Here is a 24,619-nt window from a genome sequence, read left to right on the forward strand (position 1 = left end):
CTGGATAAAGGTTTTTAAATTTTTCTTGCCAGTTTTGCCCTATGGCACGGAGCAGAATCATCCTGGAAAATGACGTTTGGAACTGAAGTAAAGTGATCCCTGATAGTAGGAAGCAATTTCTCCGCCAAAATGCCAATATACACCTGTGCGTTTACTGTTCCTTGCACAAAGTGAAACCCACCAACTCCTTGATCAGAAATACATCCCCAAATGGTCTGGGATACGGGATGCTTGACTGTGTGTTGAATGCAGTCGGGATGATATTCCTCTCCTTTGCGGCGTCTAACTGTGCTGCATTGGATATTCGTGGACGACCACTGCTACTTTTCCTTAGTGCGCTTCAAGTGCTCTTTAGCTTATTCAGTAGTCGAACAACAGTCGAATACAAACAGTTTTTTCCTTTTTGCTATGGAACGTGACGACAATCCTTCTTTGTCCAATGCAACGGCAACACTCTTTCTTTGTGGTGTCAGTTGAACGTATTTCGACATACTGCAACTCATAAGTCCAGATCGTAAATGAATGCGTCGAACGTTCAACTGGTTTTTTTTCATAGTTAGAAGAATGATGCAATCTTACGCAATAGCTTGCATCATGTACCGATGCCAATTCGTGTTATATAATGCAAATACCGTTAAATAGTTCATAATTACTTATAAATGATAAAAATATTTGGATTTCGCGGGTGATGCAATTTTTTACCACCACTGTACATTAAACTTTCCTGATTTTGCTTAAAGGTTTCCGAGACATGACTGGCTTTAACTAAGGAAATCTCCAAATTGTTCAGTATATTTCAGGGATAATTTCAGAAAGGTTACTGATATTTAGCGGAAAAAGTTCCGTTTTTTTGCAAGACATGTTACTGCAAGTAATTGAACGCATCAGGTGCCCATTATTTCCTAGGAACGCTTCTGAATTGTTTTTACAGCGTAGAATTGGAAAAATTAAATGGACTCATGTTATTAATGTAAATTCAGCAGAGCATTCTTATTCAGCCGAAGAACCGGTGCTGAACATTGCAAAACATTCTGTTGCGGAAATGCCTTTAACTCTAAATACCACATAACTTTTAAAATACATATAAAAAGTCACCCATATAGTGAAACAGATAACAAATTTAATAAATGCATTTTTTTTTCTGTTTCAGAGGCTATTTGTGTGTCAAGAAATGCCCTCATTGGGAACGTTTTGGAAGATCATGATGCACATCGTTCCACTAATGCCCCTCGTCGCCACCATCAGTTCGAACATGAACTGGCCAATCAGGAGAATGAGCAACGTTTCTGGTGACATCATGTTGGGGGCGTTGTTTCCCATTCACGAAAGAAACGCCAAATATGAATGCGGCCGCTTGCAGGTAGAATGTTACGGAAAAGCTCATCTTTTATTTTTTATCGTTTCTATTTTTCGCCTTTGTTTCCAATACACATGTGGCAGACTCCATAGATTATGTACGCAGTAGAGTGCCGATTATCCAAACTGCAATAAACCGATTTAGCCAATTATCCGACCATACACTGCAAAAAAAATTCCGAAACGTTGCTGAGAATTTCCGTAGAACTCTTCGGGATTTTAATGGTTTTTATCCACTTCCTGGCAAAATTAAATATCATTGTCTAAAATTTTCCTGAATACCCACAAATGGCACGAATGCAGACTTCTCACTCTTGCGAAAAATATTTTTAGCTCCCAGATAATGATTAAATGAGCGAATTTATAAAGTATATCGACCTCATTTTGATTGCGGTCCGTCCAGACTGGTAAAGCTCTCAAAGGGTGCAAATAAGGCTATGGACTGCGTTGCAAGAATTTCAGGCGAGTGAAATTCTAGTACTTGCAATTTTGTATTTACTTGCAATTCTGTATTAGTTTTGGCCTTATTTGCAATACCGCTTTTGGGGTTTTCTTCATAAATCAGAAAGATGCCACGCTATTACATTATAGGGTCAATCCATACAGGTTCGACGGATGGGTGCGCTCGATAATTTTTAATTTTTTTGAAACTCATACCGTCATGCCCCTAAAAGCTGTATATAAAAGATGTTCAAAACCACTTTTATTTTTTCTCTAAACTGGACCTTTGATTTTTTAGAGGTCATCAAAAGTGATTTTCGTAGTCAAAAATGAGACTTTTTAGACCTTTTAGCATTTTGGCCAAAATCTCTTTGAATTACATTTATGGCAGTTAATTTTACTCTTTGAAGTTAAAGTGCATAAGATGATAGTCTAACACGCTGAGTTATGTCGCTGTAACTTAATAATTAAAGTAATAGCAATAGGTTAAAGTTCAAGGGCAAATGTAAAAATTTTGCTCATTTTAATGGGATATAACTCGCGTAGGGGAGAAAACACAAAATGAAATACGGCAAAAACAAATCACTGGAACTATGCTAATTAGAATATGTAACTGTTGCTGTGTGTTTCTTCCCCTTTATAGATTACATCCCCTCAAAAATTGGAAAAATGACAAAAAGGACATTTTTAGACCCCTGTAAACCAAAAAGGGATGGAATTAAAAATAAAATTTCTTGGCCAATTGAATATTTCATTCAAGTACTATGCATGTTATATATATTGTTTTGTGTATTTGTTTTGTAAAAAAGATACAGGTCTTTGAAATTGAGAAATTTTTCTAGTTAATTCACACACTAAAACAGAAATAAAAAGTGAAAATTTCATTGCACCTTCTTAAATTACATACATTCTGCTCTAGATAATATATTATACGGAATAAACATATTGTAAGATAGTTCGAAAAAAAAATGTTCGAATCGGACTATTCAATCTTTATTTATTTTATTTATTTCTGCATACTTTTTTTTTGCGGTATTTTTAAGATATATTAAGCCTTCTTTCATGTTTTCCTATGGCATGGTATTTTCAGTAATTTACCGCCCTGTATTGAAAATACCATGACTTGCCTTCAATCTTCAAGTTGAACCGAACCATTGCTTCGGTCACTCATCTGGTCAGTGCTAATTTTATATTAGTTACCAGTTTGTTTAGCACTCTTGGCTTTCTTAAGGGGTTTTCCACCTCCAGTTAAGCAGGGCTAATAAGCTCGAAACTGCAGACATGGGCTGGAATGCCTGAATTGGCCCTAGCTACAGGGCGGCAGCTTACTGAAATGAGGTGGGGTGTTGTGGGAAAAAGTATTAATTTCTCTTCTCGAGATGCGGTTATTATTTTCATCTTCAACGATATCTGTTAACATTATATTCAACGGAATAGGTTTGTGTTTGCTTTTTAGTAGCTTTTGGTTTGAAATTTATGATTAACTTAAATTTGGTCTTTGTTAGTTTCTTTTATTCAGTTTCCTTTAAAAATCATTTACAACAATTTAAATATCTGAACCTGATCATAAATATGTTCAGATTAATACGTCTTTCCACTATGCAAAATTTCAAGGCACTATATTGTTGCTAAGTATGATTTCTCAGCAGCATATAAGTGCCATAAAACTAAATAGCGAGGAGAAGAAACCAATAATAGTGACAACAAATTACCATTTGACATACTAACAAGAAGTTTTTTCTCAAACTTCCGAACAGTTGAGTCTATTTTTTTTATTGTATAATAAAATATTGCTGCAATTGATGGTTGGAATAAATTATTCACAATATTACTCGCGCAGTCAGAAATACCTTGTGGAGGAAGTTTTTTGATGAAAAATACCTTCTGGAAGGGAATTTTCGGTCAAAAATACCTTCTGGAGGGGTTTTTTTGGTTAAAAATACTTTCTGGGGGGGGGGTGATCAAAAATACCTTCTGGAGGGTTTTTATTAACCAAAAATTAACTTCTCGGTTTTTTTTTTTTTTTTTTGACCAAACATACCTTCTGAAGAGGGTTTTTGATCAAAACAGCCCTTTCACATGCATAAACTACTGTATTAGAGTTTGCATTTATGTTAAAAACAATGACTCTTTCGGGGGGGGGGGGGGGTCATCCCTAAAACCACTCCTTCGCTGCGCCACTGCACAGTACAAATATATTCGTAACTGTCCTTTCAATTAACTTTCACAAAACGGAAAGGGAATGATAAAAGAAATGGAAAAAATAAAGTCATTGTGTGCACGTAAGCGCACGAAAATTCACTTCATCACATCACCTAGTGCTGAAAATATCATTTTGTAATCTTTCCGCTACTTTTTTTTATTTATGGCTTATTAATTCGCGCTTTTGAAGCTAATTTTTTACATCAATAGATTGATTTTAGTACTGTTTCATCAAAAAATAAATGTTCATTTTTAATGACTTTAATGTCCTATTAGATAAAACTAGTCGACCCGTGCAAAACTCCGCACTGTACTTCGAATCGTTTCATAAGGCATTTCGCTCTTAAAAAATTTCAAAGAAAGAATAGGGGAGACCGGGTCTAGTTGATACAGGGTCAAGTTGATACAATCCCAATAATTTTTAAATTTGAATGTGTATGAGAGCGGGAAGCAAAGTATAGGAGGGGCAGGCCGATAGCCAGTAACCTGTCAAGTGCCTGAGGAGGAGGTTGCTTGTCTTTTTGTGCTTTTTGGAAAAAACTATTTTTGACTGAGAAAAGTAAAATTTTGCTTGATACTTTGACCTGTTTTATATTTTTTGTGTGAGGTAGTAGATCAACCTAATACAGTACTTCGGATTCGTCACTTCCAGGTAAGGATATTGACTTAAACTCGTTATTTCGGCTGCTTCCTGTTTCTCATAAATTTAAGTTTAAAGTAATGGCGTCGTTTGGGTCAAATTGATACGCTTCTTTTGGGTCAAGTTGATATGTGCATCAACTCAACCCACAAGTAGTTTTTAATGTGGTTTTTCATTTTCAGAAATGCCAAGAAACTACAAGAAGAAAACTGAGAGAGGTGAAATACCTATTGATGTGTTTGAAAGGGCATATGATGAAATAAAAAATGGAAGGATGTCTATCAGGGAAGCAGCAAAAACATTTTCTATAGACAAAATAACGCTTTACGGATATAAAAATAAAAAGGAAAAACAGCTTGAAACACCTGACGCTGTTGAAAAAGAAGTAAAAATGGGATATGCTAAGCACCGTCAAATATTAAATGATGATTTAGAAAACGAGCTTAGTAAATACATTTTAACAAGTGCTAAAATTTATTATGGATTAACTCCTAAAAATGTTCGAGAACTGGCTTATGAGTTGGGACTTGCAAATCAATTGGAAATGCCTGATACCTGGATAAACGCCAAAATGGCAACATCAGAGTGGTTTTACAAGTTTTTAAAAAGGCACCCCACTCTTTCTTTAAAAGAGCCAGAAGCGACAAGCTTAAGTCGAGCAACTAGTTTTAATAAGCATAATATTGGGAGTTTTTTTGAAAACTTGAAAAAGGTGTTTGCTGAGAAAGGAGTCCGTCAAGTTGCAAAAGCTACACTGTTAAAAAAATTTCCTGAAAATAACGGATAAAGTACCGGCAGCAAAGTTGCCGTAAATATTACGTTTCCGTTAAATTATTTTCCGTGACTTAACAGAAGTTCCATTTCTCATTTCTCCGTTTAGTGCTGTTCTTCTATTTATAAATTTTCCGTGATTTAACGAAAATTCTATTTCTCTTCATTCCGTTGATCTATTTTTCCGTTTTTAAATTTTCCGTTCTTCTATTTTTCCGTTTTTATATTTTCTGTGTCTTTACAGAACTTTCGGTTCGTGATTTTTCGTTGCGCTATTTTTTCGTTTCTCATTTTCACATATTTTACTGAAATTTCATTCTCGTTTTTCTATCCTAAGTTTAAAATGATATATATAGAAAAATAGTTAACTATTCAAAAACTATTATTGTTTTAATTTGTAATTAGTACTCATATATTTTAAGTGAAATTTTTGCTTGATAACTTACCTTTCAAGGCATCTATCTCGAAATTTGCACCTTCAGATGAATAAAAATAATCGAAGAGTACCAGCAAGGAAATTAGTGGATTTAAATATAACACCAATTTTTGATGCTGATACTGTTCGATATTTTCTTCCACATCTCCTCGTACATATTCTGGTGTGGCATGGAAAAGCATACATGAAAAATAGAATATTTTTATTTGCAGAATGAGTCAAATAAAATACCATTAAAACCCGGTTGACTTTATCATGGAATAATATACCTGATGGAGAGTACCGCATACCAATTTACTGTGTTTAAAAACAGAATCATTGATATACACGTGAAGAATTTTTTGCTCAGATGATGTATACCCCCCCCCCCCCCCCCGGTGATTTCCGCATTTTTCACTCATTGGAACAGCAACATAGATTTTTAGTGCATAAGCATTATACTTAGGCTAAACATATCAATCAGTTCGTTTTACCCGAAATGTTTTTACAAGAAACTTGCAATAATCTCAAATAAGATGTTGGATGAGATCCTAAGGAAATAAATTAAATAATTTATATTTTTTATTATAAATGAAATCCCGAAAGGAGTAATGAATGTTTCCAGATTTCTAAGTAGTCAAGAAAACTTATTCTTGTCAAAATTGTAATTGTATTTTCAAAAATTAACAATCTACTATGCCTTTTCGCAAAAAATATAACAGCAAGAAATACTTTTATTTAGAGATTCTAAATGTTTACCTTCAATCTGTCAAAAAAAAAAAAAAAAAAAAAAAACTGAGTGATTTTTTCTGTCTTGCTCGCACACCACGATAATCTCCGGTTGATACGAAATGTTGGCCATTTAACTTTTTAATGACTTTCAAGAATACAACGCGTTAGAGCAAAAACAGTAACTTTATAATTGTTCTATAAATTCTAAATCAGCTACCATCGGAATTCTATCAAATGCACATTAACAAGAAAAATAAATTTGTATATTAACATGTACAAAGATATTCAACAATACTTACATGTGACCAGCGGTGCTAAATTTAAGTGTCTCCATTGCATCTGGACACAAGTAATCCAATAGCCTTTATTTTAAATGGATAACACGAGATCCTAAAACTATTCTCACCGCTAGAACACACAATATGACTAAGAAATAGAATTGTCGTCGACGACGACGAACGTCGTTTAACGAATAGAATTTCGAAGTATTAAGCAAAATAATACACCGCAATAATATTCTAATACTGACTCAGTAAAACCCACATCAAATCACCAAGGCGATCAAAACACATCTACCTGTCTGAAAATGGCGCAAACATTTTTCCAAACTTACAAAGTCCAAAGGCGTAAAAACAGTTTCGACATAGTACTAGTATATTACTTTCCAGGCATGAAATAGCATGCTATCTGTTTTGTCTACGGCATCTGAGTTGTTATTCTAAATAAGCTTTTAATTAACAACATGTAACAGTGCGAACAGTGCACTATCAAAAAGCGATGTTTATCATAACTTGAAGGCTAATCAGAATACTAACAAAGTACAGCACAGCGGCAACCCTAGAAATGGAAAAATTCTGTTTTCATCCCTTCCTTTCGTGATATTTCTGTTGTTGGAAGGAAAAAATGCGTTTTGAAGCATTACAGAAATATTCTGTTAAAATCAGTCAGAAAACTACCTGAACTTTCAGGTTTTTTTTAACAGTGTACTTCTGCCGAGCGAGGACAAACCGTAACAATTGCAACTGCTGTTAATGCTATTGGCAATGCTCTCCCGCCACTTTTTATTTTCCCTAGAGTATTCTTTAAAGACTATTTCATAAAGGAAGGACCACAAGGGTGTATTGGCACTGCACACCCTTCCGGTTGGATGACTGGGTCATCGTTTCTCACTTTTATTAGACACTTTCATAGTCACGTAAAGTCAACATTTCATCAACCTTGCCTTTTATTGCTAGACAATCATGATTCCCACTTGTCTATACAAGTGTTAAACTTCTGTAAAGACAATGGAATAATTTTGCTATCTTTTCCTCCTCATACTTCACATCGCATTCCGCCCCTAGGTCTCCCTATCTGTTTATGGACCATTTAAAAGATACTACTTTGCAGCTGTTGACAACTGGCTAGTTAGCAACCCTGGTAAAACCATAACAATTTATGACATTCCTAACCTGGTCAATTGCGCCTTTCTAAATGCTATGACACCGAACAACATAGTAGCAGGATTTAAAGCTTCCGGGATAGTCCCATACAACCCAGATGTTTTTACTGACGACGACTTCTTGTTAAGCTTTGTAAGTGATCGTCAGCTTTCTACGAACGCAGAAGATCAACAACCTTCTTTATCAGGAGGAGACCATTAACAGCCCTCTACGTCAGCCGAAGATCAACAGCCCTCTACATCAGCCGAAGATCATTAGCCCTCTACATCAAGGGGAATGATGTCTTCAATTGTCACGCCGGAACAAATCCGTCCTTTGCCAAAAGCAGGAGTACGTAAAAATAGCGGAAAAGGCAGGCAACCCTTAAGATCTTGTATACTTACTGATACGCCTATAAAAGACAAAATAGAACAAGAAACTGAGGAAAGGGAAAGAAAAAAGTCTATTAAGGAAGAAAAAAACAAATTAAAAATCAGGAAATTATTTGACAGCGAAAAAATTAAACTTGACAAGTTAAAAAAACAGGATAAGGACATGAAAAGAGCTAAAGACAAGAAAAAATCAAAACCCAAGAAAAAGAAGCATGAATCAGACTCTGATGAAGATGGAGAGTCCTTTTGTTTAGTGTGTTTTAAGTCTTATTCGTCTTCCAAACCGGGTGAAGATTGGATTCAATGCATTTCCTGCAAGAAGTGGGCTCACATAGCCTGCGCAAAAGACTGTAAATTTTACACTTGTAAAAATTGCGAATCAGACGTTTGCCTCTCGTCAGAAACGGAATGACTGCCAAGAAATTATGACTTTATTAGAAGAATATTAAAAACTTAATTCAACCCATTCAAGTACTTTTTACTGTTTTATAATTTTGTAACAATAAAATTCTTTTTAAATGTATGACTTGCTAATTATTCCAATGATTCTCCATTCTACTGAAATGCGTACCAACTTGACCCATTAGTGTATCAACTTGACTCGGGGTGGGTTAAATTGATACATCTTGCAAAGTTTAGAAAATATTTTTTTTTATGCTAAAATCTTTTTCATAGAAGGTTTTTTTATATGAAATGTAATAGCTAAATAGTTATATTGCATCATAATGCTGTATTTGTTTCAGTACGACAAAAAACAAAAATTACAAAAATCACAAAGTAAAAAGTGTATCAACTAGACCCGGTCTCCCCTATTATGAAGAAAAACCGAAAAAAGTAAGCGCACAAGAGAGGGCATGTAATTTGAAGACATCAGTAACAAAACCTCGTTAAATACAACGTTGTGATAATTTGATCATCGCTCCCCTTTTGGTTGTACGTATTTTCAATGCAAATATAAATATCATTAAAAGTGTGGCTGAGTGACACGTGAAAAATCAGTAATTTTGCATGTGAAAAAAACAGGTTGTGGCAAATACAGTCCTGCCCATGTGAGCATCTGACGGAAAAAAAAGAAACATTTAAAAGATATTTAGTGGCACGGATTCGAACTGGCGCCATTCTGATTAATAGTACGACGCTCCAACAAACCTAGCAACTGTGCCTTCCTTTTCGAATGCTATTCATTGAAGAAATGCGTAATAAAACACAGTAAAAAAGTTTTTCGCCGAAAAAAATATAAGATCATGCGTCTATGTTTTGTTATCAGCCAGCATGATACGATTTAAAATTATTCATAAAACATGGAATTTGATTAAAGAATGAGGAAGATCTCACGTAGCGATTGAAACAAACATTCTAGAGAAGTAATAAATTCGGTTGAAAAAATAAGTGTTTTTATTTTTGAATATTCAACAATTTCCCATAGCAGGCTTCTTTAACCTGTACGGCTTAAAAGCCCGCCCTTGTTTTTCTTTTAATCGAACACTTAAAATTCAAAACCAAAACTAGTTGAACTAGTCCGTTTTTTAAGTGTAATTTTTCGAACGTAGACAAAATGTTTTTTTTTTTTTTTTCAGCCGAAAGCAGAGGAGTAGAAAATGATTTCTTACTAATGAAGTTGATAATAATTTTAATGTTTTATATCGTATTCGAATAAATAATTAAAGATTTACTGGTTGAAACTCGTAGTTTTAATTTGGCGTAGTAATTTTTCATTTGTACAAAAGTTCGAACACTGTTATTAGAAAAATCTACATTTCAGCATGCAATGAAAATGTTTTTCTGCACGAAAAGGATTCCTTTGAGGTATATCTAATACTTTTTTTATGCTTACATTATGCTCAGTGGTCTGAACGGAGTCAAAGCTTAAAAAAAAGGGAAGAACAGCCTTCGATTAGCAGTCAACTTATCTGAATGATAACTGTAGCCTACATAAAGGAGTCGAAACACCAAATAGCATTCCCACTGCATTTTTTTTATTACGTGTGTTATCATTTGTATGTTATGAGTACATGTAATGCGTAATATTACTGTAAATTTGCTATTATGTCGGACAGTCCGAACTGGCCCGAAGTTCAGACAGTTTATAGCCGAACGCTCAACCGAAAAAAAAAACACAGGTAATTTTAAATTTTTTTCTTGCCGAGAAGTGTTTTTATTTTTGAAAATTTTTACAATTTGTTATCGCAGGCTGTTTGAACCGTTATGACTTAGATGGCAGCACGTGTTCATCATTTAACAGCACGGTTAAAATACGAAATAATTTGAACTAAGTTCTTTTTTAAGCGTAGCTTTTCAAATGTAGTAAAAATGTGATACGCTATTTGTTTTTCTGCAAAAAGAAGAAAAATATATGTATTACCCTTTAAATTGAGGTAGTATTTTTTTATTTGTACAAAGAGTCAAAAACTCATTAGAAGAATCTATATTTCAACATACAATTTATTATATTTTACTGAACAAGAAACAATTCCAATGTAGTCTGAAATCTTAAACCTAATACTTATATTTTCGCTTACATTATGCTTTAATTTTCTTCCCGGAGCCAAAGCTTAAAAAAAAAAAAAACCTTACAATTGAGTATCAATTTAGCTCCGTGTTGCATCAAGTTTTCATAACAGCTAGGAGCGTTTCTACCTAATGTATTTCCTCATATTTGTTATTCATTGTTCATGTAATGCGCGATAATTTTCTGATTTTTTGATGCAGATTGTCTGGACGTGGGCCCGAACACGCATTCTCCTGGTTACCAGTCGAACGCTCTGCCGATCAAGCTATTCAGCTCTGTCGGTAACATTGCAAGTTAAAGTTGTAAATTTAACTTAAAACCTCATTCTGGTTCTTTAAAACAGTTTTTTTTTTGCCCGAAAAAGCAATTTTTAGACCGTGGGTCTATTTTTCGTCAGTAGCCTGCACGATAAGCTTTAAAATAAGGTGTAAATCAAAGAAATCGATCAAGAATTGAGGAAAATCTCGCGTAGAAACCAAAAACAGGCTGCAGAAATAATATATAAGGATTTAAGTTCTGACAATTTATTATTTTCACCTAATGCCGAAAATACCGGTATTACGAAACTGTAAAATAGCTCAAAATACCGCTCCTCGGTATACCGCTATTGCTATCTCTAGCCATAATATTCCGAGGGTAAACTTTTTATCACTAAACGTTGGGTTATTTTTAGCTTTTCACTTTCTGAAATGTAGCACTACGCTCGGACGAGTTTTCCGCCCAAATCTCGATACTAGTGAAAATTTAAATTTCTGATTGTTTGTACGCAAGAGAGCTCTTTTATCAATGTAATTAAATTTTGTTGACACAAACACATATCCGAAGGGTCAAATATTTGATACTACCAGTTTTTAATGTAACATCAGAAGTATAAATAATCATTTCATATATTTAGAAGTCAGAGGTTGGTGGTGGAAAATACACTTAAAAAAGCCTTGCGTTGTCGCGAGGACATTTTTGTTAAACCAGTGCAGAAAAACGTTATACCATCCTGTCCTGTATGTCCAGTTTTTGTAAGAATAGGGCAGAATTGGGTGTTCGGATATCCAGCAATTTTAATTTTCCTAAAAATTTTATGGTGGATTCTTTTAATGATTTTGCAAGACACGCATTTTTTTTCCTCCAAATAAATTTTTGGGGACCCGTAAAAAGTCGTAAAGTGGAGCCCGACATAAGGGTTTTTCCAAATCAGAGTTTTTTAAAGAATCGATCATTTCTGTATTGAGAATCAGCCAAAAAAATTCTTGTGTTGACAAAATGACATTTAGTACCTGAATTGAAATATATCGTAAATTTTGTGGCTGACTTTCAGTGGACCGTGGCAGGGATGGCTAAAATGTGCCGAAGATAGTGAAAATGTGACATGTTTGAGGGATCCTGGTTTCATACACTGAGACTCCATCATGGTTTTTCTAATTAATTTGTGTAATAATGTATATAAAATATTCAATACTCTCATTAGTTGCATGGCTCACCCTCTGCGCTGCCAAAAAATGGCGGTTTTTGCATCGAAAAATGCTAAAAAGTGCAGTTTTAATAAGCCTTTATATCTCAGTGCACTGAGGGTCAATGTAGAACTGGATACCTGCATTTCAAATTAGAATATGTGTATTTTTACAAACAGGTGACAGAACTATGGGCGGTGGTTCTGCAGGCTCATAAAATGCACTTCAAGATGAGGAAATTGCATACGAGTTAACGACGCATCCAGTTAGTTGTACTCAAGTTATATGCTTTGTCTTGCATTTTTTTATTGTGCAACTAATCAGTTAGGCAATTGTACCCTTGTTTAATAATGTCACAATATTGCTTGTATCATAAGTAATAAAATATGACTTTGAAATTGTTTGCTATCAAGGTAGTTTAGTGCAGAGAAAATTATTTTTATCACGATAATGTACAGCCTAAAATGGTAGAAAATACGTAATTATCAAATGAAAAAAGCTATCTTAGTTAAGATATTTAAAATTATGACTAAAACACCTTCAAAAGAGTGACAAATAACTTATGTTTTTACCGCAATAACAACCTTCTTTAAAAAAATATATTTTACTTTGCTTCTAGTTATAATACACTGGTTATCATAAATTAAGAAAAAATCACAAAAGTAGCGATAACTTTCTCAAAAATAAGCCAAACCGCATAAAATTTGAATATGTTGCCAAGTAAGAATTGCTCAATAAAACTGCAATATGCAAATTAGTGGCGCTGAAATCGGAGTGAGTCATCTGGGAGCAGGGTTGGCAAGTTTCTGCCGAGGCGGTTAAAACCACTGGTAGAAACCGGTTAAAACCGGCATGGCAAAAACTACTTTCTGCCACTTTGCGGCAGAAACTGGCAAAAACTCACAAAATGAAAAATTAATTCTTGATATACAACAGAAAATGCATGGAAAAAAATAATTAATTGTTAACCAAAGTACTGTAATTTTATATCACAATTAAAAATCAAATGTTACATTGTTTGGACCCTGCAATTGCCTCTTAGAAAAGGTGGTTTCAAAAATCTAAACAGGTTCTCAATTTACTACACACAAATGAGAAACGTTAGAATATTCTTAAAACAGAAGAGCTAGCAGACAATGCATCAAGGAGCGAGCAATGTTCGTGAAACTTTCATCTATTGTATAACTGGTCCACTATGTAGTAACTGGGGTTGTGGTAAAAATTTGACTGGAAAAATAAGTTTTGAGAAATGGGGCCAATTTATTTTGCAAAGCTGTAACATTAGATACAAAATTCTAGACAAGTAAAATTCTGGCACTTCTTGAAGGAAGCGACATGATAATTTCAATCACAAAGAATTTAGAGGAAGCATATGAGTGAGCAAATTACAATCAGTAATGCCCGTTTAATTCTGTATGTCACTCCTGTTTCCTAAGCACCCCCGTATGATTTTGTATCCTTCGTTAAATTAATCCAAATACTACGAGCCTCTGCAATTGAAAATTCCCTTTCTGAACTAAATCAAGGGCACTAGCACTGGATTTTATTTTTTTAAATGATGAAATGATGTTTAATTTTTTAGTTTACTTAAACAAATATCATTTACTAATTTCTTGAGCTATTAAAGACACTTTTAAGTTTTTGCCAGTTTCTGCCGGTTTTTACCGGTTATAACCAGTTTCTGCCACTGGCAGAAAGCCAACCCTGTCTGTGAGGAGCATAAAAAGTCCATGTTTGAGAGCAAACCTATAAAGTGCGCTGTTATACTACCATAAGAAATCCAAGATAGCTGTTTTTTAACAATGACTTCCATGGATCATATGCCTGCAGAACTACAACGGAGAGCCATTTGGAGACTAGAGGCAGGGCAAGGTCAAAAAGAAGTAGCTAGATTGCTAAATGTGAGTCCTATTGTGATTCATAGACTTTGGAGCCGGTTTCAAACCACAGATTCGGTATCCAGGAGGTTCAGCCGAAGATGGGCAACGGCTACGAAAGCCGCCGATGGCCGATTTTTGAGGTTATGTGCACGAAGGAATAGAGCCGCTACTCTGACTCATCTCAGATTCTCCCTTGCTGCAGCCACCAAAAGGTTGATGTCAACGTCACCTGTGTGTAGAAGGCTTCACGAAGGTGGTCTGTAGGCGAGGCGATCAGTCATTTGTGTGCCACTCACACCTCGCCATAGGAGGGACAGTAAGTACGACAACATGTCCACTGGACACCTTATCAATGGAGGACTGTTCTCTTTGCGGACGAGTCCAGATTTAGTCTAGAAAGCGATAGTAGGTATTATTTAATATGGAGAAATACTGGAACCCGTTATCATCCATCAAGCATCCGCGAAAGAGGCAGTGCCTGTGTTTGGGGTGGCATCTCTTTAGGTGGACGCACAACATCCACGTCTTCTCAAGGGGAACTGTGAATGCTGAGGCTTATAGGAAATACATCTTTGATGCTTACAAGCGCCCACATGCAGGGACAATAGGTGATGCTTTTCTGTTGCATGACGATATCGCAAGACCACACAGAGCTAATATCGTTGATGATTATCTTCATTAGGCTACAATTATCCGCATGGAGTGACCAGCTCGATCCTCGGACTCGAATCCTATCGAGCACGTTTGGGAAGTTTTAGGGAGACGTCTAGCTGCTCTCAACCCGCCCCCTCAGAGCCTTGTCACGCTTGATACTGCTTTGCAAGAGCAATGGATTCCACTTCCATTGGAACTGATTGACCGCACAATTGATAGCATCACACATCGCTGTATGTGCTGTAATTTTTTTTATAGGAGATCATATTCCATATATAAGGTATTTTTTCTGTAGCAAATTGACACTTTCGATTTGTTTATTTTAGACATGTGTTGATTTATATACTGCCATAATTGCCTGATAATTTCTTTATATGTTATTTTATATCTTACTATGTGTTTCATATTGTGGATAAGTTTCATAAAATTCTACATGTAACTTTTTGAGTAATCGTCATTTTTGTGATTTTTCCTTAATTTATGATAACCAATGTATTATAAAGTATGCAGGTAAGCATAATCAGTCTACTTGCAAGTCTCTAACTCTTTTATGGTAAGTTTTTGATCATACTAATTTTTTAGATAGTATCTGGAAGTCCGTGGGGAAAGTTTAACCCCGGATATGTTGATTGAACTGAAAACTGAATAGTTCATTTTACTGTTTTGAAATACGTATTGTGTTCTTGAAAAGAATTTCCCCATAGCTGTGTCACTTGTCAAAATTTGATCCATATGTTTCCCCTAACAGGCTCAGGTGCTGATTCAATTTTGGTGTCAATAGCTCAAACGGAGGTTGAGCTATAGAACGTTTTTTGTCGTCAATTGTGACTGATGTATCTCAAGAAATAATGAACGGAATCAAACAAAAAATTATTGACAAATAGCCCTTAGAGAATAGAAGAGCTGATTCTATTTTGTGTCAACAGCTGAAAAGGCGTGGCACAATCGAACGTTCTTTTTTTTTTCCATTGCGAGTGTCATATCTCAAGAAGTAATGCTACGTTCTGGATGAAATTGGAATAAATGTGAATCCATATGTAAACAGACGTTATTTCAATTTTGGCGCCAATCGCTCTAAAAAATGAGATTTTTTTTTACGAATAAAAATAGCTTTATTAATGCAACAATAAGAACGATAAATCGTAATAGACTGTTGGCTGCGTATTTCTTGTGACTTTAATAGTATGGAAATGATCGGAATGAATTAATTAATTAAGTTTATAAAAAATTAAATAAATTTTTGTTCTCTTTTTATTAAGAAGCAGACGATATTTTATTGTTATTTTAAACATAGCATTTTATCATGATGAACGTCTACGATAGCTCAATACAACGATTTAGAGGTCAGGATGAAGTGCTGTTGGTTGTTCTTTTCTGCAATGCTACATTTTCAACAGAACATTTTTTAAATTAAGCTGTAATAGAAAATATTGAATCTTTTTACCAGACCTATACGTTATTTTACGAGAAGTCACAATGGAGGTAAACAAAGCAATGCGCCCCTTGGTGATATTTTTCTCTGCTTGGCGTCAGAAAGATTTAGAAAAAAAAAAAAAAGTGCCCCTTGAAAGCTTGTTTGGAGGCATTGATATTTTTTGACTTTTGTGATTTCCTCTCAAAATCAGATCAAAATTCAATATTTAAAAAAATAATGTTTTTTCTTTTTGTGCTAATTTAATGTCAGTGAAAGCTTCTTTTTTAACACTCGGTCAATGCAAACAGAATGAATTCATTTCTCAGACCTATTGGGTGAGGATTATTTGTCAGTATCGTAAACGCTGGCGGCAAAACATGAACGCCCTTTGTTTACCATATGGCTGTCAGTTCTCGTGAAATAGGGTACAGGTTTTATGAACTGACGTCAAATGAAAAATTGATAAAAGGTCTTTTTTCCCAGGATGAGGGCATCCTCCAGTTGGAAGCCCTACTGTTCACAGTAGACAAAATCAACTCAGATAATGCCATCTTGCCTGGAGTGAAACTTGGCGTCCTAGCCCTCGACAGTTGTGATTCCGCAGCATATGCTCTAGAACAGACCCTGGACTTCATCAAAGGATTCGTAGCAAGGAACAATGCCCACAACGATAGGCAGTTCAGGTGTGGGGATGGTACTATCCCAGTATATAGGGATGGAAGCTTCGACAGAGTGGTTGGAATCATTGGAGGTCAGTCTTCATCTGTGTCCATCCAGCTTGCCAACTTGTTGAGATTGTTCCGTGTACCACAGGTAAGAAGTCTCTCGTACGTAAATGTTTATTATTTTGGTGCATATGGTAACGGCACCACTAACAGATATGCTTAAGACATCTATATCAGAGGTTTAATCAATTTTCTGAGTTTTTTAATGTATTTAGACTTCTTAAACTACTTTTCTCTCATGCAACTACACCTCATCTAACCTTTGGCAGCTTCTGGATCCTCTGAATTAGTTAATTATGTTTTTATTTGCTCAATTTCGAAAAAAGGTCCAACCCCCAGTAACAGAAACCGACGACTCTGATAACATCCAGTAACAGATAGGTTGATGAAGGAAAAGATAAGTAATGGATAGAATTTCCTTTTTTCTCTACAAAATGCCCAAAATTTTTTTATTTTTAGAACTAAAACCTCATTAAATTCAAATGAACATGAAACACCAGCTGACCTCATGGTGGCTGTTCATAACCTTCCACCACTGCCTTCTAAATGCCAACTGGCTCATAAAACTCACTCTGATAAACACTATATGGCTGCACCGTATTCACAGATCACAACAGCATCAGTTTAACTCGCCAAAAATTCTTATTATTTAAATTCAAATTTATGTCAGTCTGTTACTGGACCCTTGTCTGTTACTGGTGCCGTTACCTTATGTGTAAAATACCTATTAAGATGAACTTGTTTAATTCTCTGGCATACAGTGAGATTGAAAATGTCCCTCCCATTAGAGTACGGTAATGCATTTAAGGACATCTTTACGCGCACCTAGAAGTATTTCAAAAACTACCAACATTTATTTTTTATGAAACAACAAAACAGTTGGCAATAAAATCAACAGGTGTAATGTGTGTTTATATCAGTGAAACTTATTTGCTGAAATACTATGTCTCAAAGATATAAGACTAAAATTTGCAAAGAAAGAAAAACCAATTTTTCTCAGCTATGATGCTTAAAGATTTACATTAAATCCACGTAAGTTCAAAGGAAAAAAGTTAATAACGCAATGAGAATTGTGTACATGAGTTTCCGAGTTATAAGCAGAACACTATATATTCCTCCTAAAGAGATACCTAAAATTTCAATCGAGATTTTTTTTCCTAGCAACATCTGGTTTGGTTTTATCAAGGGTTCACAAGATTTCGTGAAAAAAGTTTGAGAAATCATAAGTAATGGAACTGTAATTTCCTTCTGTAGACGAATAGATGAGAAACAAGGTTAAAATGTCCAACATGGTTTTACAAATAACATACACATGCTTCGTAATAAGAATGAACTTTTTTCACAATGAATACTCTAAAATTGTAGCAAACATAACCTGGCAGCATTGTGAAGGCTAGGCAGTTCCTAATCGTAAGCATTACGGCACTGCCAGGTTAGGTTTGCCCCAACTATATTCCTAAGTGGCCCTGCTTAATTTAGCACATTACCCAAACTCCACGTGAAATTTTTGTATTATGTAGTTAAGCTAATCATCAATTGCAAACAAAATCAAGCATAACTTACTACACTGTAAAAAATTTCAGAAATGTTTAAGAAACATGGAGTAACTTTTCTGACGATAGCAGAAACCTCCGTTTAAAAACACTTTATACAATTTCTCGGAAATGTTTCTGAAATATAGGGTTTGCTGGGTAACCATAGTGGAAGTTGCATTACTGAGTGCGCATAAGCAAAACAGGGAGAAATGTGTAGATGGGAGTGACACGGATTATGAACTTTGCATGAACTCACTATGTGTGTATATTTATGAAATTTACTTTTGCTTGGTCTAAAATCGGATTTCTTGAGAAATGTGAATCCGCGAGAAATGCGATGCAAGCGAAGATATATACCAGTAGCATTTGCTACAGAAACTGCACAAGGTATTTTATTTGTTGGTGGTTTATAAATGACTACAAAAACTAAACTTTCATGGCTTATATTAAAGTGATGATCAGAGTGTGAATCCGTTTTAAATTATTGCGGAAAGATTAATTAATACAGTAAAATGTATGTAAAAGAAGTTCGGATTATTTTCATTAATTCAAGACGCCGCCGCCGCAGCGTGTGTGAAAATTAATTAAATTAAATTGTGTGAAATCGGTCAAAACTGTTCACGCGAAATTTCAAGAAGGCCACAAGCTTTTAGCGGGAAACTTTCCTGGCATTGGCTAAATAATTTATTGACAGAACTTAAACACATTAGCTGCCCTAGAACGATTTGAATTTTTATTTTTTATTTTTACGAGTTGTAGTCGATTTGGAAGAATTGTCATAATTAGAAATTTCTATTTTTTAGCACGTCTTCCCTAAAACTAAAGACAAAAAGACAACAATGGATCATAATCCCTGTTAAAGCAAATTACCTTAAAAGTTGTAACTTTGCGTTAAGTGAAGAGTGTTACAGTTAGTGTTACATTAGTTGAACCATCATGTGACTCGCACAGTAATAACGATTCAGAAACGCTCCGGAAAAATGAGATGCTAATGTGCCCAATTTCTGCCAGTAACATATCTTGCAAAATAACAGGAATGTTTTCCGCTGTAAGTCCTGAAATCGTCCTTTAATCTTTCTGAATAATACCGACACTTCTTTCCGTTTAAAACCAGTCATATTTCTGGAATCTTCACAGAAAACTTAAGCAGGTTTTAAGAAGTAGATTGGCGCCTTTCTGATTCGCTAAGAAAGCTCCAAAAGCATTATTTCAACTGGGGCCAACACTTAGACAGGATTGCAAGTATCAAGCTTCACACTTGTCTGAAATTTTTTCTACGCTAAGCAGACAAAGACTCACTCTCCCTCATTGCGAGTTTAGTCGATCCGGAATCCAAAGACTGATTGTCTTCCACTGGGCGCTCAGTCAGCCTCGATGTATTGCAACCGCTTTAAGGCCGATACACTTAATAAATACGTTCAGTTAACCTTTGAAGTAGTAGCTAAAAAGTATTTTTCCGAGAGTTTTCTGCTATCGTGCAACTTGGAGTAATTCAAGAAACTGTTTGACAAAAATGCTTAATTTTTACAGGAAATTGGTGAAAATCTTTGAAATCCTGAAACGTTTCACTGAAAGAGTCCGTAGCGTTTCAGAATTTTTTAGTGTGGCTCATGTTCGACCTGGTTATCGAGCTATTGCCATAACTGCATTGAGATATATTATGCACCTTTGACTACTCATCTCTGCATACAAATTTTTCCAACTGTGTTTTTTTTTAAATTTTTTTTTTAAATGTTTAGAACTATTTGAGTCTAAAAACTGTCCATCTTCATTCCGGATACTGTCGCTGTCGTAGAGGAAAAATAGTGGGAAAATTCCTATTTTAAAATTTTTTCACTTGGATCACTTGTTTCTGAATTTTCTTAGTATATTTAGTAGGTAGTTGTGGACGTTTTTTTCTTTTCTTTTCTTTTTTTTTTTTTTTTTGTTTACAAAACATGTGATTTACAAAACTAAATAGGTTGAGAACAGTTTCTCTACAGCACTGATATTTTTACTGACAATGGCATAGGCAGGCGATGCAACATGTTAAGTAAGTTAGTGGTTACTTATCGTCGCCTCAGAGCAACAGTAAGGTATCTAATCCCAGAATTAACACTAAGGTATCTTACTGTTGCTCTGAGGCGACGATATATGCTCTAAAGATTTAACTGAAAGGTATCAAGCTCTATCTTTGACTATCTAAGTAACAGAAAGTGCAACACTTTTAGTAAAAACGATGGTATATCCATACCATCAATTCACGAAGTATACTAAATCAGTGAGCTCAAATTATCAGTATTCTTCGACAGGATTTTGGTACAGCATTCAAAGACAAAATTTCAAAATGAATGAAGTAAAAATTAAACAATAAAACAGTAGTGGCTAAATATTAAATTCAGCTGTACGGAAAATATTCCTTATTTTCCTATCTGCGTAAAGGTCTTGCAAGGCGACACTTTTATACAGATAGAAAATATATTAGCGCTGAAAAAATATTAAAATATAGTAACAAGGAGTTTTCATTTCGTCCAAAAGTGAAAATTTTAATTGTTGCGATAATAGGTTTAATAGTTCCTTTTCAAATCTATGATTAACCCTCCGTCAGCCAAGAGCTTCACTTATAAAAAAAAATACTGTTATTTAAAAATTATGCTATTAACAGTTGTATTTTCATTGAGGGACACGTCTGAAAAACGAAAAGCTCTATTTAATGGGAATTACTTCGATTCCTATTTCTTTTTAAAAGGAACCATACTGTATTTTCGCCTCTGATTAAAATACAAGGAGAGTTCTATGAAAATTTTTAATAATCCACAGATGAAAAAAATAGATATATTGAAATTACTGGAACTCAAGGCTTACCTTTTGTGTAAAAATTAAATGAAAGTTTGCGATTTACCTGTACAAATAGAAACAGGTGTGTATTCTACATTTCATTTCTTTCAAAATGAATTCTTCAGTTTTGAAATATAAGAAACTATTTTTGAACAAATCTGAAAAAACGGCACTATTTTGTGTTTACAAAGATTCTGAGTCGGATTTAGAAGCATTCGACTCCAGGAGTCTGAGATGAATGCTGTCCTTTTCTCGTTGACTCGCAACCCTGGCAATAACTGGTTAAAACAGTACCGTACGAAAAGAGTTCAATCCATTTTAAGTTCAATAAATAAAATTGAAACCTAACTTGTCGATTTGAAGCAACTTATTCCAAGAGTTCAAGTTGTAAAACTAAATAAATACGAATATATTTTAAGTTTTTTCCCCCCAAATCTTAGTGCTTCACCTAAAATGAGTTAGATCAAATTTCATTTACTGCTTATTCGTGTTGCATATTTGAAGACAGTTTTTTTTTTTACTTTTGCTGTCACTGAAAATTGCTTGACTTGTGATTAAGCAGTTTTTGAACATCACCTTCTCGATTTTGCTTTGAACGCAATAACCGTTAAATGCTGCAAATGTTTGTGTATGAATTAAGGTTCAATTGTACTTAGATCTTTACAGTACGATATGTATATCGTATTCACAGCTTCCGTATCGTATTCACATAGATTTCTTTAATTGCATTTTTATAAAAATGTCTGTGGCAAGATGCTCAAATAACAAAACACAGATTTGCTTTAAAAAATTGTTGAGATTACGTTTACATTCGTTTTTGGTGCAACGAAGAAGAAAGAAAGAAAGAAAAATGGCACTGTTGCATTGTACCCTTTAGCTCAACCTGCTAGAATTGTAACATTGAACATACATCCATGAAATTATTCAAAGTTCAGTTAACATTTTTGTTTTTGTTTTTAACACGTGTAATTTCTATAAATGAGCTTTGGGAACAGCTAAGATGATTTTAGGACTCTTTGCTTTCTAATAAAAGTTTGTGCGCCGTGTTTATATCTTTATTTTAAGGGGTGCCGCATTCATCTGGAGTTTATCGTTTGTATTTTGAGCGAATTATTATGAAATTTAACGATTTGTGTTTTCATTCAAATACGAATACATTTATTCAGCAATTTTGCTGTTTACATTATTGTTGTCATTGGTATATGATCTAGAAAGCGATAGAATTCCCTTTAAAACCTGGTTTTCTGCTTTGTAAAAGATTTTTGAGACTGAAAATTAATGTTCTTTCAATATAGTCATTGGGACACTTTGTTAATATTCAAAATAAATTATGAAAAGTGATTAAATTTTAATGATGGCGCATTGTGGTAAACATGGTTTAGTGGGGTGGAGGGCGCATGGACTTCAGGCCCAGGGCCCCGCCTCACGTCCCATGGCTTGACCTGCAGTGCTGGTAAAAAAAAATGCATCACCCTCGCATTTTCACAACAATGGGATTATGTGAGAAGTTTTGGTCGACCGATTAACGATGAATGTATGTGAAATTCTGCAAAACTTGTAAAATAAACATTCAACAGCAGGAATCCGATAAAAGTTTTCGTAGATCGGGGCTGTTTCCGGGCCAAGGCGAACTGCTGACCCGATGCTCATTTTTCCATTCCTAAACCTGCGTGTGAGTTTAGAGAAAAAAAATTACTTAATCCCATGTAAATTTAAATCTAGTGGCAGGATAAAGGTTTTTAAATTGTTACTTACCAGTTTTGCCCTATGGCACGGAGCAGAATCATCCTGGAAAATGACGTTTGGAACTGAAGTAAAGTGATTCCGGATAGTAGGGAGCAATTTCTCCTCCAAAACGCCAATATACACCTGAGCGTTAACTGTTTCTTGTACAAAGTGAAGCCCTACATGTGAAGGTTCTGGCGGTTCATATGACGACACCGTAATTTAATTTTCTTTCACGTGTTTGCATTCCTTAGCAACCGATTCAGAAAGATTTAATGGTTCTACCGGTGCGGTACAATCGGAGTTTGTTTTTGGGACGTATAAAAGAATAAAACGGTACGAAACAAAAACTGGTGGCGGAAATGGCCTATTGGTTGTAAAAAAATAGTATAGCTACATACAGGGTGTCCTGAAAAAGACTGTTTCTAATAAACAAAATTACGCAACATTTTCAAAATGCCTGCCGCCGCCTGCAACCACATGTCGCAATCGGAGTCAAAATCGGTGAATTCCAATAATTATTTTTTTGATTTAGAAGCTTTACTAACTGCAGAGCTATGTATTGAAAAAAAATTTGAACTAAAATTTGGAATTCTAGGGCCCACCAGATGAATTTTCGGCAAAAATAAATTTTTTTTATCATTAACCATTTTCCCGTTGCAAATTTTTGAAAACAGTCAGTCTTTTTCAGAACACCCTGTATATGCATAAATTATAGCCTAGTTACTCAGTAAGAAAGCACTTTTCATGTAGTGAAAGAATTTTTCAAATAAATGCAATGGTTCCGGAGAAAACCTCGAACATATAAACATACAAACCCCCCCCTCCCCTCTCTCTTTATAATATTAGTATAGTTTAACATTTTGGTATATCTTTTAGCAACCAGAAAAAAAGTGAAGGTCTACAAAGTGTTACATAAGTAGGATAATTGGAAGCAAGGCAATCGGTATAAAAACTCAACTCGAAAGAGTGTTAACTTTTTACGATATATTATGAACATGCAAAATTGTAACATATTATAGAACGAAGATATTTTGAGTTTCACTATTAAAGCTCGCAAATGTACATAAAAAATATGTCAAAATTACGCATTTTGGCTTTAAACTTTCAAATTATTACCACATATTATGCTCACAGAAAAACCAAAATCTCTGTTTCTAATGTAACGTAGTCAAAAGTTTAGAAAAGCTAATTAAATGATTAATCTAATAAATTTATCAAAACAAATGTGAAATTGATCAAAAATAGCGATTTCAAAGTAGTCGGACATCTAAAACAAAAAGAAAAAGAAAATCATAGATGAGGAAGAAGTATGAATTTCACTACTTCAATACAGTTAAACTTGGTTAAAGTGAAAACTGTGCTATAAAGTCAAAAGAAATTCCGCTCCTAAATCCATCCGTAAGCAGAAACAATGATCGTCTATAATGTCACTTGGCTTTATTTTTAATAATTTGCATTTTTTATAAATATTATGGATCCTTGGATAACGTTGAAATAGATTTATACAGTATAATTAATATATTTTGTTTGAGCAAGACCCAC

The 24,619-nt window shown here is 34.6% G+C and overlaps 1 protein-coding gene across 1 annotated transcript in view; it reads left to right on the forward strand.

Moving 5' to 3' along the window:
- The first annotated feature begins 1,204 nt into the window (after positions 1 to 1,204).
- The window catches only part of LOC129228365 (metabotropic glutamate receptor 3-like), a 144,891-nt gene continuing 121,476 nt past the window's right edge, over positions 1,205 to 24,619 (forward strand). Inside the window, exons 1-2 of the mRNA XM_054863044.1 lie at positions 1,205 to 1,360; positions 16,756 to 17,085. Coding sequence (XP_054719019.1) covers positions 1,205 to 1,360; positions 16,756 to 17,085 — 486 coding nt within the window. The remainder of the gene's footprint in view (positions 1,361 to 16,755; positions 17,086 to 24,619) is intronic.

This window comes from Uloborus diversus, chromosome 8 (assembly GCF_026930045.1).
Source record: "Uloborus diversus isolate 005 chromosome 8, Udiv.v.3.1, whole genome shotgun sequence".
Lineage (NCBI taxonomy): Eukaryota > Metazoa > Arthropoda > Arachnida > Araneae > Uloboridae > Uloborus > Uloborus diversus.